At 36.2% G+C, this 22596-nt stretch overlaps 1 protein-coding gene across 1 annotated transcript in view; it reads left to right on the top strand.

The window, feature by feature from the left end:
- TOPAZ1 (testis and ovary specific PAZ domain containing 1) overlaps positions 1 to 22596 on the top strand; it is an 83804-nt gene that overhangs the window by 8504 nt on the left and 52704 nt on the right. The window contains 6 exon segments of the mRNA XM_008591960.1: positions 6889 to 6950; positions 7634 to 7761; positions 17658 to 17722; positions 19767 to 19906; positions 21459 to 21544; positions 22350 to 22496. Of these exon segments, the coding sequence (XP_008590182.1) occupies positions 6889 to 6950; positions 7634 to 7761; positions 17658 to 17722; positions 19767 to 19906; positions 21459 to 21544; positions 22350 to 22496 (628 nt within the window).

The raw sequence follows: 22596 nt of genomic DNA, 5'->3' as shown, positions 1-22596 counted from the left end.
TTTTTTTTTTCTAAAAATACCAATTTTATAGTCATCCACAGTGCTAGGATAAACCTTAACAAGGAAAAAATGGAGCCATGATAACCAGAGGATCTGTCAGTAGTTGCAGACAAAGTTGTTAATGGTTCCAGAACTAAATGAAGCTAAAAATATAATTTCAAATTTTAGCTCTGTCCCTTTTACTGATCAGTAGCTAGTTCATGTACTTATTTTCCCCCCCTCTAAGACACAGAAGTTGAAGTCTCCCAGAATGAGTTTTTATTTTACAAGAATAAAAGAAGATAGAAGGGTAGGCCCAGATATTGTCAGAAACTCTGGACTGCTTCTTATTGGTAAAACAAGTAGACAAACCTGAACTGATTTAATCATTTGGGGAAGTATTCTCAGACCTGATTAGGAAGAATTTGTAAGGTCTTTAAGTTATGATAGAATGCACATTCATTGTCAGTCTCCACACTGGGGAGAGTCCATATTAAAATCCAAAGCACTGGAAAAGTATTAGAACTCATTCACTAAAACTCGAACTGATGAGTTAATTGGCCTGTAAGTATCACTGGAAATGATCTGAGAATGTTTGTAATAGTGCTAGACAGTCGGTATTAGAACATAGGATTATCATATGCTAAATAAACAGGATTATTGAGATTTTATGAATCTGTCAAAAAATCAGGGTAATTACTATATAGGTGGAGAGGGAAAACTAATTTTTGAAACAAAAATATGTAAACTGAACTACTAAGAATAGTAGGTATTTAGAAAAGAGAGGGATGAAAAGGCGTCTTGGAAAAGCAAAAATTTGTATTGATCCTTGAAGTTTGAATAGATTTATATTAATAAAAGCAAAGAAGGAAAAAAGTTTGGGGAAGGGGGAGAAGTAATGAGGAATATGTGAGCAAAAAGGTAAAGGTAGATACAAACATGTTGTAAAGGTTATGAATGCTTTTTTGACTCCTTCAGGCAGAAATAGGAGCCGTTATGTGTTCCCATAGTACCTATGCCAAGTCAGTTAAGGCAGCCATTTCATGATAGTATAATTTATATCTCTCTCACTGCTAAACTTTTGGACTTCTTGAAGATAGGTAATGTCCATGTCTTATTTACCTTTGTAATTCCAGTCCCTCATTTATTGAGGGAGGAAAGAGAATTAAGGTTTCAATTCCTTTTTTTTTTTTTTTTAAAAGATGACCAGTAAGGGGATCTTAACCCTTGACTTAGTGTTGTCAGCACCACGCTCACCCAGTGAGCTAACTGGCCATCCGTATATGGGATCCGAACCCGGGGACTTGGTGTTATCAGCACCACACTCTCCCGAGTGAGCCACGGGCCGGCCCAATGTTTCAGTTCCTACTTGAGAATATTACAGGCTGTTTCTCAAGCACCTAGATTAGAATATATGTAAATGGAAACAGTGAATCCTTTCTTTCTAAAGCAAATAGGTATTGAAGAACTAGTGGGAAAGAACATTTAGTAAGTAGTCTGATGCCAGATTAAGGAGGTTGGAAACTTAGGCACGAAAATTTGAACTCAGTGCAGAATCAATGCTGGTGGTCAGGGGGATCAGTTATACTACTTTCACAATTTCCACTTTAGTCCGTAAGGAGCCATTGTAGATTTTGGAGCTGGTAAATAATAAACACAGACTTCTGTGGGGAGAAATGTCTGTCGCCAATGCATAGAAAATAAAAGCCTACCACTTTTGCCCAGGCATATAAGTCCCATTAGACCCACACCTAGCATGGATCTATCGTGGGAAAATTATCCCGTCTCAAGTAGCCAACCCCACTTACTTTCTCAGAATCTGATTTAATCCCAGTTTATTCCCCAAAAGATTGGCCTTCTAGAGTGGAATAGTCTTTTCACCAGCTTTACCATACTAAATGACAGAAAAACAAGTTTCCATCAAAAGTAAAGGTCGTTCTTTCTCTTCCTTATATATTGAGACTTCTTGCCTGTCTTTCAAGAAGCTTACTTTTCTCTATGTCCCTTTTCACTGAATATCTGATGTGTTCTAACTGTTGTGCAAATTTTTACACTTAACTATAAGAACTGATATCTAGTGTCTACCCTGAGCTTATATTATTTCATTTAGTGGGACAATTCTGAGGTTAAAACTCACCCTATGGGCCAGCCGGGGAGAGTGTGGTGCTGATAACACCAAGGCCATGGGTTCGTATCCCTATATAGGAATGGCTGGTTACCTCTTGGGAGAGTGTGGTGCTGACAACACCAAGTCAAGGGTTAAGATCCCCTTACCAGTCATCTTTTTAAAAAAGTAAACAAAAAAACCCACCTAACCCTATCTTTATAATGTAAGTGATTAACACACAGCTTGTAACTATCAGAGCTGAGATCCGAACTTGGTAACGTACTTCAAAATCTGTACCGCCTTCCCAAAACAGCATGCTGGAAGAGTGGCATTTTGGTTTTCTCCATTGCTACAATTCAATTACTCCACAAACTACCATACAATATTATTTTACTTTTGATCCCTTTCCTTTCTCATCTCTTCCCCCTCCTTAAAGTAGCAGTTGGGGTAGTATGAAGAAACATTATTCTCATTTTTACTTTTTTCTCTTTTGGGCTACATAAACCATTGTTTCTTGTCTTTGCTGGAATAAACAGTGTGGTACTTAATAAAGTAATCATTTATAATACCAGGAACCTAGCACCTCACAGCACGGCATCAGGCTAGGGAACCCTGGCCCAGTGAATTGAATACTGCAATATTCCTCAGTTTATGGCCACTGTTATATGCAGAATAATTAATTGCCCTAGTAAATTTGTGGCAGGACTATCCAGAAACAGAACATATGAATGTGTAAATAAGTGATTTTGACCACAGTCAGCTAGGTAGTATCTCAAAAGAAGGCAATAACATTCTGAATTTTTTCTTGAGCAATAGTTTTCAAACTTTTCCTGCTAGCAATTATTCTAAAGCAGTTATTTTCAAACCTTTTTGTCAGTTGCCCACAAGTAAAGATATGTTTTACATTATGATCCAGTACATACTTTTTTTTTTTTTTTTTTTTTTAAAGATGACTGGTAAGGGGATCTTAACCCTTGACTTGGTGTTGTCAGCACCAGGCTCTCCCACGTGAGCCACGGGCCGGCCCTATCCAGTGCATACTTAAAAATATGTGAAATAATAGGTTTATACAAACAATATTTTTTTTACTATGATTGATTTAGTCTTGTATTTTGTATTTTATCCTATTTCATTTTTAAAATTTCCAGTTGGGATTCTCAGAATATGTTTTACTTGAAAAATGTTCTGGTGGAGGATAAGCTTGATGTAATCTGTGTTGTTCTTCACAGTTGACTTAAATCTTTTATTCCCCTCTCCTTTTTGCTCAGATATTCTCTCTTGCTTCTCTGTATTTCTGTAGCCTCACCCAAGTCTGTCTCTGTTTTCTCTCCTTTCCTCCTACTATCCTTCATTTTTTTCCTGTTCCCAATCCACCAGTGCAGAACTATAACTTTCCACTCCACCGATGCAAAACTGGAAAATATTTATGTAGGTCACAATTTTGCTCACTCTATTATGTTTTTATTCAATTAGGTGAATTTAACTTCTTTGTGTCTCTGAAATTCAAAACAAAATTAAACTACTTCTTACAAGAGCAGCATGTGCAATTTTACCTTCCTCATAAGTTAGCTGTTAAGTTATACCAGCAATATTGTAAGTACTATTTTGATACTTTGAAACTAAACCAATATACTTGCTGTACCTATTTATGAATGGAATTTTCAGGATAATTAGAAGCCATAGAAGCGTCCCTCAATTTTCTGTTTATTGAGGCACTTAATCCTGTTCTTGCTATTACCTTAATATCTCTCAGGACTGTTTCTTAGCCTCGATTCTCACTGCTGCTGTCTTATTTATCTTTCTCCTGGATTATTGTAATAAGCTCCTGGTTAATCTTTCTAAACTCCCTCATTAGTGATATTCTGAAATAGAAATCGATTTGCCAGTGACTGTTTAAAGTACTTCACTGGCTTTCAGCCACCTGAGAATAGAGTCTAAATTGCTTAGCATGGCTTTTTAAAGCTCTTTAGTGGATCTGCATTTATTCCCTCTTTGACAACTATGGTGTTAGGGGGAGGAAAGTGGGGTGAAAGGCTGATGAAAGATAAATGAAGCAGGCAGCTCACAATTGTCTCTACAGTGTGCCATGTACATTAATTCTTTTGCATATGTTTATCTGAAAGTCCTTTTCTTTTTATTCCGTTATCCATCAAATCACATCTGAGAGGTTATTCCAGGGATTTGTGCCAATAGTTCTCTTGGCACATATCTCAATGTATTATGTCTGCTTGTATGTGAGCCTCACCCTATATTGGGAGTTCCTGGATAGGAAAGAGGCATCTTCATTTGGGTCTCCTCAGTGTCTGGCACTGCATGCCAGGAGTATGTTAGGTGCTGCATGTATAGAGGAAACTAGACACATATGGGTCTTGTGCTCACAGCTTTTTATCTTTCCAAGGAGGCAAATAATTAAGCAAGTACAGTAAAATATGATAGAATTGTGCATTAGTCCATTTCTGTTGCTTATAACAAAATAGGTGGAACTGGATAATTTGTAAGAAAATGAAGTTTATTGCCTACAGTTTTGGAGGCTAGGAAGTCCAAAGTCTGGGGAACACCTCTGGTGAGGGTCTTCTTTGGTGGTGGCTTTACAGCAACACAGGGGTCTCACATGGCAGAAAATGGCAGAGCAGAGAGAGCTAACTTCTCAGTTGCTGCCTTTTAGAGCCATCAGAACCACACCGGTGATCATTATTAATCTTTCAATTTATTGCTCAGTGAATGGATTAGTCCACTCACTAGGCATAGCCCTCACTATCCAATCACCTCTTCAAGTCCCACCTTTCAATTATGATAATAAGATTTCCCACCCTCCCAACAGTGACAGTAGGGATCAAGCTTCTAATACATAAAACTTGGGGGACACAATTCAATCCTTATCAAAGTGCAAGATATTAAAAGCTTTCTGGTGAAAGTGACATTTAAGATGAGCATTTAAAGGATAAGTAGGAATTAGCCAATAGGTGAAGAAAAGTGAGAAACAAATAGTATCCCATGGCTTAGTGTTCTGATGGCAAGAAATGAAGCTATAGAATGTGCATAAGGTCAGTCATGAAGGGCTTTCAAAGAACAATAACCATAGACTTTATCTTCTGAATTGCAAAACTTTTGAGAGAGAAATGGGGAGCTATTAATAATTAATGCCAGGACAACAGGATAAAGAGACCATCCTAGGCAAACTATAATTTATGGTGAGTTTGAATCTTATTCTAGGCACATACACATTCACTGAAGGACTTTTAAGTAGAGAGAGAATTTGATTAGATTCACATTTTAAAAATCGGGCCGGCCCGGTGGCGCACTGCTATAGTGCGCCGCTTGGGAAGCGCGGCGGCGCTCCCGCTGAGGGTTCGGATCCCACATACAGACCGGTTCCCGCTCACTGGCTGAGCGAGGCACGGGGGCAACACCGAGGGTTGCAATCCCGTTGCTGGTCCCGGTCCGGTACGGGGGCGACACTGAGGGTTGCGATCCGTTGCCGGACACGGAAAAAGACAAAAAGGAAAAAAAAAATCATTATAGCTCTGGTGTGGAGAATAAATTGGCAGGGAGCTATTGTAATAATTAGACCGAAAGGACATGGTGACTTCAGAAGAAGTGGGAGTGGATTTGAAAGAGGTTTAAGAAGTAAAGATTAATTAATGAGATGGGGGTGAGGCAGAGGGAGGAGTTAAGGATGATACCTGGTTTCTCTCCTTATCTCAGAAAAGGGAATTATCATTCATCTCCAATGCAAAGGAGCAGGATGGGGCAGGTCAAGTTTAGACATTGTGAGTTAGAGAGGCCTTTGAGATACTGAAATGGAGATATCCTAGTGGACTGATATCCAGAATATCAGGAAAGAGATTTGCATGTGTTTGTATTATTTCCCCATCCTTTAGACTATATACTTCTGATGGTTTCTAGGGTTTATGTTGGGAAACAAATACTTAATGTTTTCCAAAGACTACAAAGAATGGTGCATACAAAATGTTTTGTTTAGTTTTCCTCTTTCTTCGCTGAGAGGTAATCCTGAACCAGTGAGTAGTTGTAGAACTGTAGGATATACTTAATAAAAATCCATTTATTAAATGAATAAATGGCGGGATTTTGGGTGTTTATTATATTCTGTGTATTTTCATGTGTTTTAAATTTTTGTCTGTTTCACAAATGGAATAATGTTTAACCATTTGTATTTGCATGGCTTCTATATATGTATTTTCATTTGTTGAGCCTATGCTATTGACTCTAAGAACATTTTATCTCATTTAATCCTCACTATAACCTTTGTGGGTAGATAGTATTCTCATTTTACAGATATGGTTACATTCAAAGAAAAAGAGTTTTGCCACAGTTTACACAGTATTTGAATCCAGGTTGGTCTAACTCTGATCTCCATATCCTTAACTTCTAGACTGTAAGTTGTCTTTAGAGACTACAAAAAGAAGACTCAAACTGCTCTCAAGCATCTTCCTTTCACACTGACAGTAAGACTTACATATACATACTAAAGAGTAGAAGTAAGCCAATATTTTGTGTTGGTGTAATACTTTAAAATTTAATTGTATGGTACATCTCATCAGGTTCTCTCTGAGTAACAAAGTTTGAGTGGCAGCACTCCCTAACAATTGAGGCATATGTGATTAAAGAGCCAAGTGAGGAAACTGTGCAGATGCACTGGATTGAGTCCCAATATAGTATTCTGTCCTGCAGGGCTTGATCTTATGTTTACCAGCTGCTAAAGCATTGTATAATCTTTAGAGAAGTAGGTAGTTCTGCTTAGAATCTGTTATAATGGTTAAGCTCTGTTTGCTTTATAATAGAGAACTTCCTGTAGTGGACCCTGGATTAATGACGTCAGAGGTCTATGCTTCCTTGTCAGCAGGTAAGATTTGACATTTTCAGAATATGTAGCATTAAAGTATTTTTTTAATATCTCCATTAAAGCTTAGTCAAAATGAATTCATTAGAAGAATAGGAAGCTTTTCATTTTATAGTCTGTTAACCATAAATTTTTACAGTTTGTCAGTTTTTCTCAGTTGCAGTTGACTGGTTGGCAAATCCGATTTTGAGACATTTTCCATTTGATTATTTAATAAATAACTTTGTTAGGGTTTATCTACAAAAGATAGGTAGTTGACCTCAGCAATTTTTGTAGTCTTACTTTGAAATTAAAATATGTATTTAAGTTTTGTCACATTTTAAACCATCATTTAAAAGTTTTACATAATTAGCAGCTAATTATAAGTTTAAATACCTGAATCTTTACTTCACAGACCATAAATTAATATGAAACATAATTTTACCTTGATTTTCAAGTTTAAAAAATATATTTAAAGAAAGATTCTTAAATATCATACTATCAGTTCTTTTTATACCATATATAATGGAGTTATTTCGATAGAGAGGGAGGAATTGTCATATAATTTACTGAAAACTCTATATCATATTTATTACATTAGACCTTAAAAAAAACCCTGAATTCCGAGTCATTTTTTAGAATAGTCTTTGAATAACTTGGTTATTTTGTCACTTAAAGTTTCTATAGTTGAATATTATTTCTTTCAGCAAATGAAATAAAACATGATTCCAAAGGTACAAACATTTTCTTAGGAGAAGTTACTAATGAGACCTCTGAAAATGAAAAGCGGGGAGACGTCAGTGAACAAATGAAAGCTTCAGACTTGGATGAAAAGGTACTAGGGAATCTTTTACATTTCCTTATTTCTTGGTCTTAAATAGTGGTAACGTAGAAATTCATCTTAACACTGCAGTCACATGACAAGTGTATCTCCTTTTTATTGAGTGAAAGAATCACATCACTCTGGCCATGAGATATATCCCTTGATGCTTTGTATCAAGCACAGTATAAGCAGGGTTTCTAGGAAAATGGCATTTACTAATTAATTACATATTTAGCTTTTTAGTATCCTGAAGTTCATCACAAACCTTTGTAAGTTTGTTACATATTTTCCTGCCTCATTAAACACAAAGTATTGAGTATCATTTGATCTTCCTTGAAATTTTCTAATATTGTAGTACCTGAGGGCCATGAACAGAAGCATCAGTTATTCAAGCACAGATGTAGAAGGCATAGGAATTGGAGCTAAACCTAACTTAATGCTGGGACATACTACTGGTGTATGATATAGGGGAAAGTTTTGGTATCAAGTTTTTTGTTCCACTTTTCTGCCGGATAATGTGTATGATTGTCTCACATTTTGCATAATTTGACTCCTGGGCAGCTATTTCATACTTTGAAGTAATTGGAAAAGAATGTTATAAGCTCCCAGCAATGCATTAGAACACCTGCTCCCAGAACTCTAGCTGCTCTTTAGTTACAGTAGATTCACTAGCCAGTGCTGGATTCCATCTCTTCTCTGTCTTACAATACTACTTCTAAATTCAGTACTACAATTCTTCCTTTATTATTGAATCATTTTCATTAGCTTATAAACATGCTTTTTTCCCATCTTCAAATAAAACAAAAAAACCCTTTAACGTTCCCTTTGCCCTTTCAGCTGTCATCCTGTCTCTCAAAGGGCTTATCTAAACCTACTATCTCCAGTTTCTCTCCAGTTCTCTTGAAAAAGAACTTTCCAAAGGTATTCACCTTTACACCTTCACCAAACCTACCCTTCTTAAACTCTCCAATGACATCCTCATCTCTGAATCCAGTGGACATATATTAATCTTAATCTTAATGTACCACTAATATTTGACACAGTTGACCACTCTTTCCTTGAAACACTTTTTTTAGTTGGTGAAAACATACTTGCTTGGTTTACTTTCTACCTTTCTGTCTGCAACTTGCCAATTAGTTTTGCTGGTTTCTCCTGATCTCCCTACCTCTGCAGGTTGGAGTACTCAGAACCCAGTCATGAATTTGTTCTCTTTTTTTGCTCCCTAGATGGTCTCTTCCAATCTCATTTCCTTAAATGCCATCCGTCTATGTGCAAAGACTCTTAAATTTATATCTCCAGCCCAATCTTCTTTGAATTACAGACCTTTATGTCTGGTTGCATGCTTGCTTTTTCCACTTGGATATCTATCCAGTTAGGGCTCTTAAACTTAACACATTCAAAACAACTTCTGCTATACATCCTCTACCCTACCAGAAACCAGCTTTTCCTGTAACCTGCTTATGGCAACTTCATTCTTTATAATTGCCAGATGTAAAACCTTGGATTTTCTTACTTTTTCTCTCATTCCATATCCAGATTGCAAGGAAATCCTGCTGGCTTTACCTTTAGATGATGTCTAGAAACTGTCCACTTTTCATTGCCCTCTTCAACACTATGCAGGCCCAGGCTAGTATCATCTCTTGCCTGAATTATTGCAGTACCTCTTAACAGATCTCCTGCTTCTAATCTTGCCCTTGCGTAGTTTATTCTCAACACAGCATAAGTTAGATCATGTATTCTTCAGCTTTAAACTCTCCAGTGGCTTCTAATGTCTTTCAGAGTCAAAGACAAAGTTCTTCCTATGACCCACAAGGCCCTTTGTCAGTCTACTGTATCCCTTCCCCACCATGTTACCTCTCTGATCTCTTCCAGTACTCTCCTTTTCCATTTAGCTCTCACTACTATAACCTCCTTGCTCTTCTTGGAACATACCAGGCTTTCTCCCACTTCAGGAACTTTGCCCTTGCCATTTTATCTGCCTGGAATGTTCTTAACCCTAGAAAGTGGTATAGCTGGTTCTCTTATTTCCTTCAGGTCTTTACTCGTACTCCATGGACTCAGGGAGAACTTCCCTGGCCATCTAACCTAAAATTTCAATGTTCTCTTTTCTCATAACAATTCCTGTCTTCCATTCTTGCACTTATCATGATCTAATGTACTATACATTTACTTATTTTTATCTGTCTCCTTCTGCCAGAATGAAATTCCGTCAAGGCAAAGATTTTTGTCCATTTTGTTTACTACTGAATCTGTAGCACCTAGAGCAGTGGCTGATACCGAGTAATAACACAAGTAATTGTTAAATGAATAGTGAATGTGAACCTCAATTGAAAATAGTCTTTTAAGTGCTAGAAGTGTCCTGTAACAAGAATAAGGATCTCACAAAGTACTTGCTTAATGATTTGATGATAATAACAGACAGCATGTATTGAGCCTTTATTATATACCAGCCAGCCAGCCATTGCTAAACATCTAGCACAGGTTATCACGTTTTATCCCTGCAATAAAATGTGCTGTTTGGGTGTCCTCAAGACCACTCTCAGGTTCAGTGATTTGCTAGAAGAAGAAACAGAAGTCCCCAAAGCTGTTATACTCATGGTTACAGGTTATTACAGTGAAAGAATACAGATTAAAGTCAGCAAAGGGGCACAAAGGGCAGAGTCCCAGAGACAGTAGGCACAAGCTTCCAATTGTCCTCTCCCAGTGGAGTCATGGAGACAGTGCTTGCTTCTCCCAGAAACAGTGTGTGGCAAACTACATGAAGTATTGCCAGCCAGGGATATTCCCCCGAGCCCTGGTATTCAGAGTTTTTATTGAGGTCAGTCACAAAAGCATGGCTGACTGCTTGCGTAGCAGAACTTAGTCACTCAGTCTCTAGTCCTTCCGGAGGTCAAGCTGATACCACATGGCCCAAGGTCCCCACCATAAATCACATTGCTAGCCCAGACTATGTGGCATGGCCCCTGACGCTCAGGTAAACAAAGACACACTTATCAAGAAGGATGTTCCAGGTGCTTAGAAGTTACCTCCCAGGATCAGGAGGTGACTCTTGATCCCAAACCTTTAACATGAAGGGTATGGATAACCCAGGCTTGCTGAGATAATCCTTCACTGTACATGAAGTATGTACTGTTATTTTCTTTTACAGGTGAGGACACAGACTGAGACTCAGTATCTTGTTCAAGGTCACACAGCAGAGTCCCTGGATTCTACAACAGGAGTCAGCAAACTTTTTCTTTAATGAGCCCAGATAGTAAATATCTGTATGGCCTTGTTTGCCATACGGTTGCTGTTGCAACTACTTAACTCTGCCATTGTATCACAAAAGAAGCTATAGATAATATGTAAACAAATAAGGGATTGCTGTGTTCAAGTAAGACTTTATTTACAAAAAAACAGGCCCCTTGCAGGCCATACCTTGCTGATTCTTGCTCTAAAGTTTTATAAAATAGAAGAAACAGGTTGTACTCTATTCTACTTAAATTTGAGAAGACTTAATCTGTTTACTCCTGCAGTGATAGAATTTAGGAAGTGTTTGCCAGAATTCACTGAGTTCTTAACACTCTAAATATTTTAAAGATGTAGACCTGTTTTTGAGTTCTTAACACTCTAAATATTTTAAAGATGTAGACCTGTTTTTAAATTAAGTCCTTTTAAAAATAATTGACAAAATCCTATAGCTGCTTCCTAGTATGGTAAGATTTCTTTGTTTTGTTTGAAGGAATGGGGATAATATATTTATTCTTCTAATACCATGGTGAGCTTCAAAGTACCAACTCTTTAGAAAATACCTCACCCAGTCAATATTTGCTTTTGCAATATCTGGCCCCAAAATTTGGGAATTAACAAACTTTTATCCATCTCTCTCTTACCTTATACTTTAGAAACTTTAGGAGATAAATAGGTTGACTTACAGGGCATATGCCTGACCTACTTCTTTTCTGCTCTTATGTATGGCTGTCTGTGAATTTTTAGAAATACTTTTTTAGTGACCTTTTATTTCTCACTGTATGTATGGAATCTTTTTCCAGATACCTTGTTTCTTTTCTTCACTATATCAGTTGTACCCAGAATCTATACGTGACAATTTTTAGGTTTACCATGGTAGTAATTGCTTGATGATTCTACTTTTGAGCCACAGATAGTTAAAATGCTAGTGTATATTTTTTTAACGTTTTATTTTGAAATATAGATTCACAGAAAGTTGCAAAGGTAGTACAGAGAGGATCCATGTACCCTTCACCTAGCTTTCCTCTGTGATTACATCTTAAAGTACAGTATCAGAAGCAGGTCTTTGATATTGACACAGTGTGTTTGTGTAATTCTTTGTATTTTTATCAGATGTGCATCACCACAAAGATTTCCCTTATGCTACCTCTTGATTGTCACATCTCCCTCCCCCACCAACATCCCTAACCTTAGCAACCACTAATCTGTTTTTCATCTCTGTAATTTTAGCATTTTGTAACAAATGTAGATTCATAGGAGGTTGGCTAAAGTATATTAATTATGTGTATAATTCTAAATGAACCAGCTTTTGGTTTTATTTTTCTCCATTGCTTTTTTGTTTTCTGTCTCACTGATTTCTACTATGATTTGTATTTTTCCTTTCTTCTGCTTGCTTTGGGTTTAATTTGCTCTTTGTTTAGTTTCTTAAAGTTGCAGCTGTGGTTATTGATTTGAAACATTTATTATTTTCTAGTAGAGACATTGAATGCTATAAATTTGTTTGTGAGTACTGCTTTAGCAGCATCCCACTTTTTTTTTTTTCAGATAACTATAGATTCACATGTAGTTGTAAGAAAGAATACATAGAAATCTTGTGAACCCTCCACCTAGTTTCTCCCAAAGGAAATGTATTGCAAAAATCTTGTACAATATCACAACCAGAATATTGGCATTAATGCAGCCAAGATACAGAACATTTCCTTCACCACAAAGATTCCTTATACATAGAAATCTTGTGAACCCTCCACCTAGTTTCTCCCAAAGGAAATGTATTGCAAAAATGTTGTACAATATCACAACCAGAATATTGGCATTAATGCAGCCAAGATACAGAACATTTCCTTCACCACAAAGATTCCTCATGTTTCCCTTTTACAGTCACACCTACTTCCTTCCCTCCTGCTCCCCCCAAACCCTCCTTAATCCTTGGCAACCACTAATGTGTTCTCCATTTTTCTGTAATTTCAAGAGTGTTATATAAATGGAATTATACAGTATGTAACCTCTTCAGGTTGGTTTTTTTCCTCCCAGCATAATCCTCTGGATATTCATCTAGGTTGTGTTGTGTGTATCAATAGTTAGTTCATTTTTACTTCTTAGTAATACTCTATGGTATGGGAGCACCACAGTTGGTTTAGCTATTCACTCATTGAAGGACATTTGGGTTGTTTCCAGTTTGGGGCTGTTAAAAATAAAGCTGATATCTATAAATATTTATGTATAGGTTTTTGTACATACCTATGTTTTCATTTCTCTGAGATTAATGAGCTGTAATTGTTGAGCAACATGGTAGTCACATGCTTAGATTTAAACCTGGGTGAACTCAGCCTCCAGAGTACTCCCCTGGGCAGAACACAGTTGAAATCTTTGTTCAGTTCTTTTAGCCTTAGCTGGGCTGTTTGGCGTCTGCCTTATGTAGCAATAGTTCAGGGATCAGCTGGAGATTTAGGCCAAGTTTATAAGCGGATTTGGGGGCTTCACCACTTAGGCTCTCTCCTTTCCAGGATTCCCAGCCTCACTTTCCAGTTTCTGACTTTGCCCCAGACTTTCTTCTGGTTCTTCATGTCAGTAGGGCAAATTTTTGGCCTCCTCAAGTGGTTCAAACTAGGGCCAACCTTTGGGGATAAAGCCATAAAAGCAGGACAATTATTGTATTAGTCTGTTTTTGTTGCTTGTAACAAAATACCAGAAACTGGGTAATTTATAAAGAACAGAGGTTTATTTGGCTTACAATTCTGGGACAGCTGCGTCTGGCGTGGGCCTCAGGCTGCTTCTACTCATGGTGGAAAGCAGCAGGCAGCTGACAGGTACAAGCAGATTACATGGCTAGAGGAAGCAAGAGAGAGAGAGAGGAGTTGCCAGGGTCTTTTAAGCAACCAGCTTTTGCGGGAACTAATACAGCGAGAACTCACTCATGACCCCGACCCCTCAGGGAGAGTGTTAATCCATTCATGAGGGATCTGCCCCCGTGACTCAATCAGCTTCCAGCACTGCCACATTAGGGATCAGATTTCCACATGAGTTTTGGTGGGGACAGCACATCCAAACTCCATCAGTTATCCAGTGCCATTCCCTCTTGCTGAGTATAAACATCCCTCTAGGTTCTGCCTACTTTTCATATCTCTCCAGGGTTTTCAGGTAGATGTTTTAAAATATTTTGTCCAGGGTTTATAGTTATCTGCGGAAAGGTTAATCCAGTAGGAGATACTCTTCCATTTCTCACAGTGGACCTATTGTGTATTCTTTCGTCTTTTATATAAATGGTAGCATACCATTCTTTATCTTCCTTTTTTAAACAACATGGAGACTTTTTTCCTTTGAATATATGTAATGATGCCTTGTTTTTATTTTTTATTTTTATTCTTTTAAAAGTTTAGTGTTTATTAACGCTTTCAGGAAAATCTACATAATCACCACAGATACAAGTCATTGCAGCATCTTTACCCTTTCTTTTATTCAATCTCTAGCTCACTTTTTTTTTTTTTTTTTTTTAAAGATGACCAGTAAGGGGATCTTAATCCTTGGCTTGGTGTTGTCAGCACCATGCTCAGCCAGTGAGCGAACCGGCCATCCCTATATAGGATCCAAACCCGTGGCCTTGGTGTTATCAGCACCACACTCTCCCGAGTGAGCCACGGGCCGGCCCTGTAGCTCACTTTTTGCCAGCACTCCTTCTGCTGTTATCAAATCTCCAGCTCACTTTTTGCCAGCACCAGCATTGGTCATTGCAGTCCCCTGACGTTCTTCATTCTGATCTTGCATTCCTTTTGCTGTTTTCTGAGGTCTTTTTCTTATACAGGCCATGTCTTGCCAGTCTATGTTTGGGTTCATTTTTCTGCACACAATCCAAGGAATTGTAAATCATGTGAAAGCCAGTTGTCTTGCCACCATGAAAATAGGTTCTGAATCCATATTCAAAGATGACATTTGATGTAGTCTTGTACATTTAGGCTAGTTTTTCCCAAATTTCTGTGTTAGGTACAGTTGCCTTCCCGTGGTGAAGAATATCTATGACTACTTGTTTCCTCTGAAATAGTTGATTGGTCATGAACTTCCTGGTCCAGATAGTTACTGTGCTGTTCACGATGGTGATCGATCCTCAGACAACCAGGAAGGGATGCCTTGTTTTTGTAGTTATATAGTTATCTACTGTATGGATCTACTCTATTTAACAAGTCCCACTATTGATGGTCACTTAATCTGTTTCCGTTGTTTTGCTATTTAAATATTGCTGCTGCATTCATCTTTGAGCATAAGGCATTTTGCATATATGCAAGCATTTTTTGATTAATTCCTAGAAGTGGAATTGTCAAATTGCTCTACATAGAGATTGCTTTGATTTATAATTCCAACAACATTGTGTGAGTGTCATTTTCTCCCCACACACTCATCAAGTTATTAAATTTTTAATTTTAGTCCATCTGCTTATTTTTACAAAATGACTTTTAGTTTCAATTTGCATTTCTCTTATGAGTCTGGTTAAGCATCTTTCACCAATACATTTTTTTCTGTAAACTTCTGTTTATTGTTCATAGCCTTTTACCATTTTTCTTCTGGGATTTTGATTGTTTTTATTTGTAGGGACTCTTCATATATTAAACATATTTGTTCTCTGTTGTATGCTGCCATACTTTTTCCTGTTTATTTGTTTTGACTTGGTTTCGAGCTTTTCACTTTTCAGAAGCCTTTTATTTTTACTTGGTCAAATATATCAGTTTTCTTTTATATTTGAGTTACGAGTCATATTTAGAGAAATCCTTCCCCATTTCAAGATGAAAAATGTTCTCCCATATTTTCTTTTAGTGTTTTTTGGTGGTGTTATGTTTAAATTTTTTTATCAAACTAAAATTTATCTTGGGAGAAAGAATTAGAAACAATATAACCTTTTTTTTCTTTATTTGGCAGATGGCTTTTGTGTACTTTTTATTCTCTTAACATATGAAAACATTTAAAATCTTTTTTAAAAAATTTTTATTGAATCATAATTGATTATACATATTTTGGGGGTTCAATGTTGACATATGTTGATCAAATCAATATTACTAGTATATATATTGTTACAAATTGTACTTATTCTTTATGCCCCTTGTCCGATCTCTCCCTACCCCCTTCCTCCTGCCCCCTCCCACCACTGATAACCCTAGATTTCTTCTCTCCTTCTGAAAGAGTAATGGTTACTCTGTTGATTTGTTGCCTAGATGATCTGTCCAATGCTGAGAGGTGTGTTCATGTCCCCCAATATTCTCGTAGAGCAGATGCTTCTTCTGTCACTCTGGAGTGAGCTTTGTGGAGAGAGAGATCCTCTTCTTTTCTTTGGTCTCTGCTGATGACTCTCCTTGTGTCAATGCACTCCAGTGGCTAGTGGTAAAATCTTTAAATAGATTTAAACCTAATGATATTATATTTCATGGTTTCTGCTTTTGATGTCATCCTTAGGCTTTCCCTGCACTCAAAATTATGGAAATACCCATTTATGTATTTTATTTATTTTGCTACTTCTTTATTTTGCTACTTTCAGAATTTACTTTTTATATTTAAATCTTTAATGACCCTAAAAGGTAGTTCAGTATATGGTGAGTTGGGACCACAGTTATTTTCTATCCAGTTAACTAACCAGTCATTCTACCATTTATTGAACCATTTTCTCACAAATTTCAAATGCCATCTTTAATGTTTTCCAATTTTTATGTGTAGAACTATTCCTTTACTTCTCTTTTGTTTCATTGATTGCTTAGTTCTTGCACCAATAGAATATTGTCAATTATTTGAAAAATAAAAATAGTAAGGCTTGCTTTAAAAGATACTAAGATGTATTATAAATCCAAAATATTTTTTAGTTCTTCTCTCATATATTCCTCTAAGAATGCTTTAAACTCGTATTGTAAAGTAGTTTTTAAAATGTGGAAATTAATTTGGGGAGAATTAACATCTTTACCTTTAAAATTCTCATCAAGAAACATGTTATGTCTTTCCATTTGTTAATGTTTCACATTTCCCAGTTGAATTTTGTAGTTTTCTTTCCAAGAGTTCTAATAGTATAGACAGTTTGATAACATTAGTATAAAATTTGATTATGTACTTTCAAAAAGACTAGAAAGATATAAACTAAGATATTAGGTGGTTGTCTCTGAATACTGCAGTGAGGGGTGATTTGGGGGTTTATTTTCTTGATGCCTGTTCTTTTGAAAATTTATATTTGAGCATGTATAATGTTCTTATAATTAGAAAATCACAATTCCCAGCAAGCTACTTGTGAAGTGTTTTAAGTATAGCTAGCTATGTTTAAAATGTGTTTAGATATTTCAATGAAAAAAATGTTTATTTATGTTCATAAATACCACCTAAATATATAAATCATTCAAAGCACTTTTCTGCTGAATTAAAAGAAACAGCAACTATAATTGTTCATAATAAATTGAAAGTGACTTGTATAATTAAAGGTGATATCAAAAGATGGAAACTATATTGATTAATGTTAATTTTTCCTGAAGCAGCGGTGGAAATTTTTAAGTCAATATTCAGCATTTTAAATTATGTAGAATAGAATTGTTTTCAGCGTTGGCCATAAGCTAGTTGCTTAATTAACATCTGATACATCCTCATAAACCCAGTAATCCTCATAGCTTATTATGTAATACAGAGAAATTCACCTGTACGTATTTAATCATAATCTCTTACAGTGTAGATTTTCAGACAAGGAAACTACTAACGAGGAAAAAGAAAATATCTATGAAGTTTGCAAAAGGTATGTAACATAATTTTTAATTAAATAACTTCAAAATAGTCACTCATCTAATTTGAATCTTTTTTTTTTTCCTTTTTGTCTTTTTTCGTGACCGGCAACGGATTGCAACCCTCGGTGTTGCGCCCGCACCTCGCTCAGCCAGTGAGCGGCCAGTCTGTATGTGGGATCCGAACCCTCGGCGGGAGTGCCGCCGCGCTCCCAAGCGGTGCACTGTAGCAGTGCGCCCCTGGGCCGGCCCTAATTTGAATCTTGAGTGTGTTTTTCATTCTCTGCCATATATGCTTGGACTACTATGCCATAAGCCATACATGGGTATGATTTAATGTGCAAGATGTACCCAGGCGTAAGGGATATTGTAAGTTACCTTAAAGCTGGTCACTAATTCTTTTAAGACTTAAAATATTTTTTGAGAAAAGATAGGTAGTGATAAAATGTAAAAAGGATGTGTTGTGTGACTTGTATGAAGGTAAGAATGGCTGAAATCAGATGAACATTGCAGTTTGCAAGTATCTTACATGGATACAGTAATTAGTACTGAGAGTTATAGTAGTACAATCACTAGAACATATAAAACTACCAAATTTTAGAGTTGGAGGACAACTTAGAGATTATCTGATCCATCCTTCCCCCTCATTTTGCTGTTGAGTTAAGGCCAGGTGATGAGTATGTTCAAGTGCTTTTATGTTAAGACAGTAGTTTTCAAAGTGTGATACTTGGAGCAGCAACATCACATGGGAACTTGACAGAAATAGAAATTATTGGGTCCCACAGCAGACCTACGGAATCAGAAACTCTGGGGATGGGGTCCATCGATCTGTGTTCAACAAAACCACCATCTGATCCTGATGCATGCTCAAGTTTGAGAACAACTGTTTTAAGAGAAAGGCTAGGCAAGAATTAGATTGACATAGAAGTCCAATATGGTTCATGACCATTTGGAGATCTTAAAGAAAAAGGAAAAGTAACAAGATTAACTTTTTTTATTTCCCTATTGAAAGCATTTTGCTTACAAACTAAAATAGTGTCATTACAATCTCCAAAGGTTTATCAGCAAGTTGGCTCTACCAGAGTGATCAGCAGGGTGACATTGAGCAAGTCACTACATCACCCTGGGCTTGAGTCATCCAATCAAAAACAAAAGAATTTTCTAAATATCTCTTCCATCTGTAAAATTCCATAATTCCTATTCCTTTGTTTTATGTTACTGCTTTTGTTTTGTTTTATTGGGGGGGAAGGGGATATGGTGATTACACATATCAATGATATCCCAAGTTGGGAGAAAAGTGAATATCTTTATTTTGTGTGAAATTTTTTAATTCCATCAGTGCTACTAAGTTTCAACTGTTACAAGTATGGGCCCCTCTTCTTACTATTTTTACTCTCCTTTGGCTGAGGAAATCCCAGTTAAATAAGCTTATTAGAATTATTTTTTAGGTCAAAGTTTATATAGTATATGAGTGTTGGTGTAAGTTTTTCTTCTAAAAAGTACGGTCATTTGTGTCTACAAGTCAGCTATGAAGTACTGTACTTCCCTCTCTCCCCCTTGCTTAAGTTACGTGTTTTTCTATGTAAGTAACCTCCAGATTAAATTTTTATAAAATTGGTTATATAGGATCTCACACATTAGAGTAAACTTAAAGCTATTTAAATCAGCAACCATGGAAGCTCTCAAAGACATATATAGATTTATTTTATATATTTGTTCTGAATAATAATTTATAATTAATTTATTTCATTACAGAATAGAACAATTGGACGACCTTTTCTGGTTCTCCTCAGACCTTTTTTCTGGCATGATCAAAAATATTTTGATCTAGTTTTTTTAAACAAACCACCCCATTCCTACCCCTACCCCAACCCCACCCAATTAACATTTATTGGTTTTCTAGTTAAGAAGGTAGGAACAACCTATTGAAGACATTGAAGAATCATGTAGTATATAACATGTTCATGGCATTAGGTTGTATTTCTACTTATTTGATTCTCATTACTTTAATGTTTTGAAAATAAATTTAAATTCTGATTTTGATTTTTCTACTCACAGCAAAGATTCTAGAAATTCAGAGATTATGGTTGGTGGACATCAGTTACCAGCACTGGTCCCAAAACCTATGTGCTTATTAGTGCCCCCTTTGAATCTAAGTGGTCATCAGGAAGACACAATACTGAAGCCTTGGATGAATGGTACTATTTGTTTTCTTAATAAAATCTTGTTGGCTTCTGGTAATATAGAAACTATGTAGGAGATTTTTCCACCAAAAACAAAAAAGTTAAAAAAAAAAGTATAATTGAAACAAGCATAGAAGGTTAAAATTAGGTTTGTGTTCCTTTCCTAAATACTTTTGATGGAACAATTTTCAAAATATCTATATTTATGTGATAATGATAGTACAGGTGAATTATAGGTTAAACCTAAAACATGCATGTTTTAATTGAGTATATTTGCATATGTAGTTTAGATTTTATGTCATTTTTTTGAGAGTTCATAATGCTTTGAACAAAAGAAGCTACGTTGAAGAATGAGGTTAAAGACTATAAAATCACTTTGTGTAGCACACATCTAACTTGTACCTTTCCAATACTGACTTCGTGCTGCCTCGTGGTATGTACTATAGCAGTAAGCCCACAGTGGTCATGTGTTTTATCTTAAAAAGCTTTACAGTTTTCATAATGCAAATAACTACAAAGCTATGCAGCAAAACTTCAGCTTGTTCCACATTGTATCTGGATACTGCCAAGGTAAAAAATAAATGATTTAAAATAAAAAATGCTTTTATTTTTATTTGTTATTTTATCTTTAGAAAAGAACATTTTTAAATGCTCTAGTTCTCATTTTAAAAGATCAACAGTAAGGGATATGATGCCTGCTATATTAGTCAGCATGGGCCTCCATAACAAAATACCACAGACTGGGTGGCTTAAACATCAGAAATTATTTTGCACATTTCTGGAGGCTAAAAGTCCAAGATCAAGGTTCTTACAGGGTTCATTTTCTGGTGAGGGCCCTCTTTGTGGCTTGCAGATGACCACCTTCTTGCTAAAACCTCACATAGCCTTTCCTTGGTATGTGCAAAGAGAGAAAGAATATGAGCTCTTTGGTGTCTATTCTTATAAGGACACTAATCCTATCTAATCAGGGCTATGACTTCATTTAACCTTAATTACTTCTGTAAAGGCCCTATCTCCAAATACAGTCATACCGGGGGTTAAGGCTTCAACATATGAATTGGAGGGAGGACACACTTCAGTCTGTAGCACCTGGGTTTGTCAGGAGCCTTAATTACTTCTGTAAAGGCCCTATCTCCAAATACAGTCATACCGGGGGTTAAGGCTTCACCATATGAATTGGAGGGAGGACACACTTCAGTCTGTAGCACCTGGGTTTGTCAGGAGTTTTCTTCCCCTAGAAAGGTTTATTGTGTACACTATAGAATCTGTCTTTTTAACTTAAGAAACATATCATTTGGATGCAGTGCTCAATGCTGCTATATTAGGCTTTTAAGAAAGTTATCTGCAGCTTATAGTGAGTTTAAAATTTTAAATTCAAGTCTAGAAATACTTAAGGGTACCTAAGAAGTAAATCATAGTAACACACATGGCAGCACAGTCTGTTAATGGAACATGAATATTCCTAAGTGAAACTTTAAAGTGAATAGTGTTAGTCATCTATTTCATTGTTATGAAGGGAATAAGTTGTAACATACTGGTGTGTAATGTCATTCTAAATCATTTCTAGATTTCAAATTTCTGGGAAAACATTCTGTCCTAAAGCTGCAGAATCCTGAAACTTGTGAAATATTTAAAAGGGAAAAAAATGCAGGGGTAAGTTAACCACTTTTTTTAAAAAATAAACTTATAAAACCTATACTCTAGACCTCTCTGGTTGTGTTTTCCTGACTATCATTACTTTTTTAAGCAGTTTCAGACATTGTGTGGATTTTGAATGGAGGTTGGTAATAAGAGGCGGAATATAAATAGTGACTCACGGGATATTCACAAATAACATAAGAGGTTGAAAGCAGAAGGGGGAAACATCCAAAACAGAAAATACAGGATGAATAGTTTTCTGTGATGAAAGAGAAAGCTGATAATATAAAGCAGTTTATGGGGAAAGTTTGTCATAAAAAGCTTTAACTTGATATCATTTGCCTTTGCTGTTTATCAGAAAAGCTAAGGAAAATTTTGGCTCTAACAGATTCACCTGAAATATGATGCATATTATAATAGAATTAACTTTTTTATAAAAGTGGGGGCAGGTGCGTGAAAAGGAGGAGGGAATGTATAAGCTTTTGTAAAGTGTAAGGGCAAGGAATCCGTAAGATACCTCTGTACCTTCCTCTCAATTTTGCTGTGAACCTAAAACTGCTCCAAAAAATAAAGTCTTCAAAAATAAAAGTAAAATAGTAATAATCTTGATGGAATATTTTATGCTAACAGAAATAGAGAAAATTCAAAGACAAATCACTCTAAATTGATTTTTTTCATTATTTTTAATAAATTATTTAGAGACTTTTTTCTTATCAAATTAGCAAGCAGTTTATCTTGATACTGTTTGGGGTATATAATATTTCTGTTGCTTTGAATGCTTTCTCAATAGATTATATTAAGTATTTTGCAGTTAACAAAGGGATTTTTTCTATTTTTCTATGTGTTCCAGAAGCCCCTAGGGTTGATGATACCCTATAGATACTGCAAATTTCATTTTAATACGTTACGTGGCTGTGAGCGATCACAATGCAAGTTTGCTCATGTACCTGAGCAAGGGGATGAAAAGGTGAAACTTACAAAGTCCTTGAAGTAGAGATTGTTTTAATAACTGTCCCAGTCATGCATTTTAGCTTAGATTTTCATTGACTCCTAATAGCATAAATGAG

Source organism: Galeopterus variegatus, unplaced genomic scaffold, assembly GCF_000696425.1.
Source record: "Galeopterus variegatus unplaced genomic scaffold, G_variegatus-3.0.2 Scaffold7438, whole genome shotgun sequence".
Lineage (NCBI taxonomy): Eukaryota > Metazoa > Chordata > Mammalia > Dermoptera > Cynocephalidae > Galeopterus > Galeopterus variegatus.
This window is presented reverse-complemented; position numbering and strand designations above follow the sequence as displayed.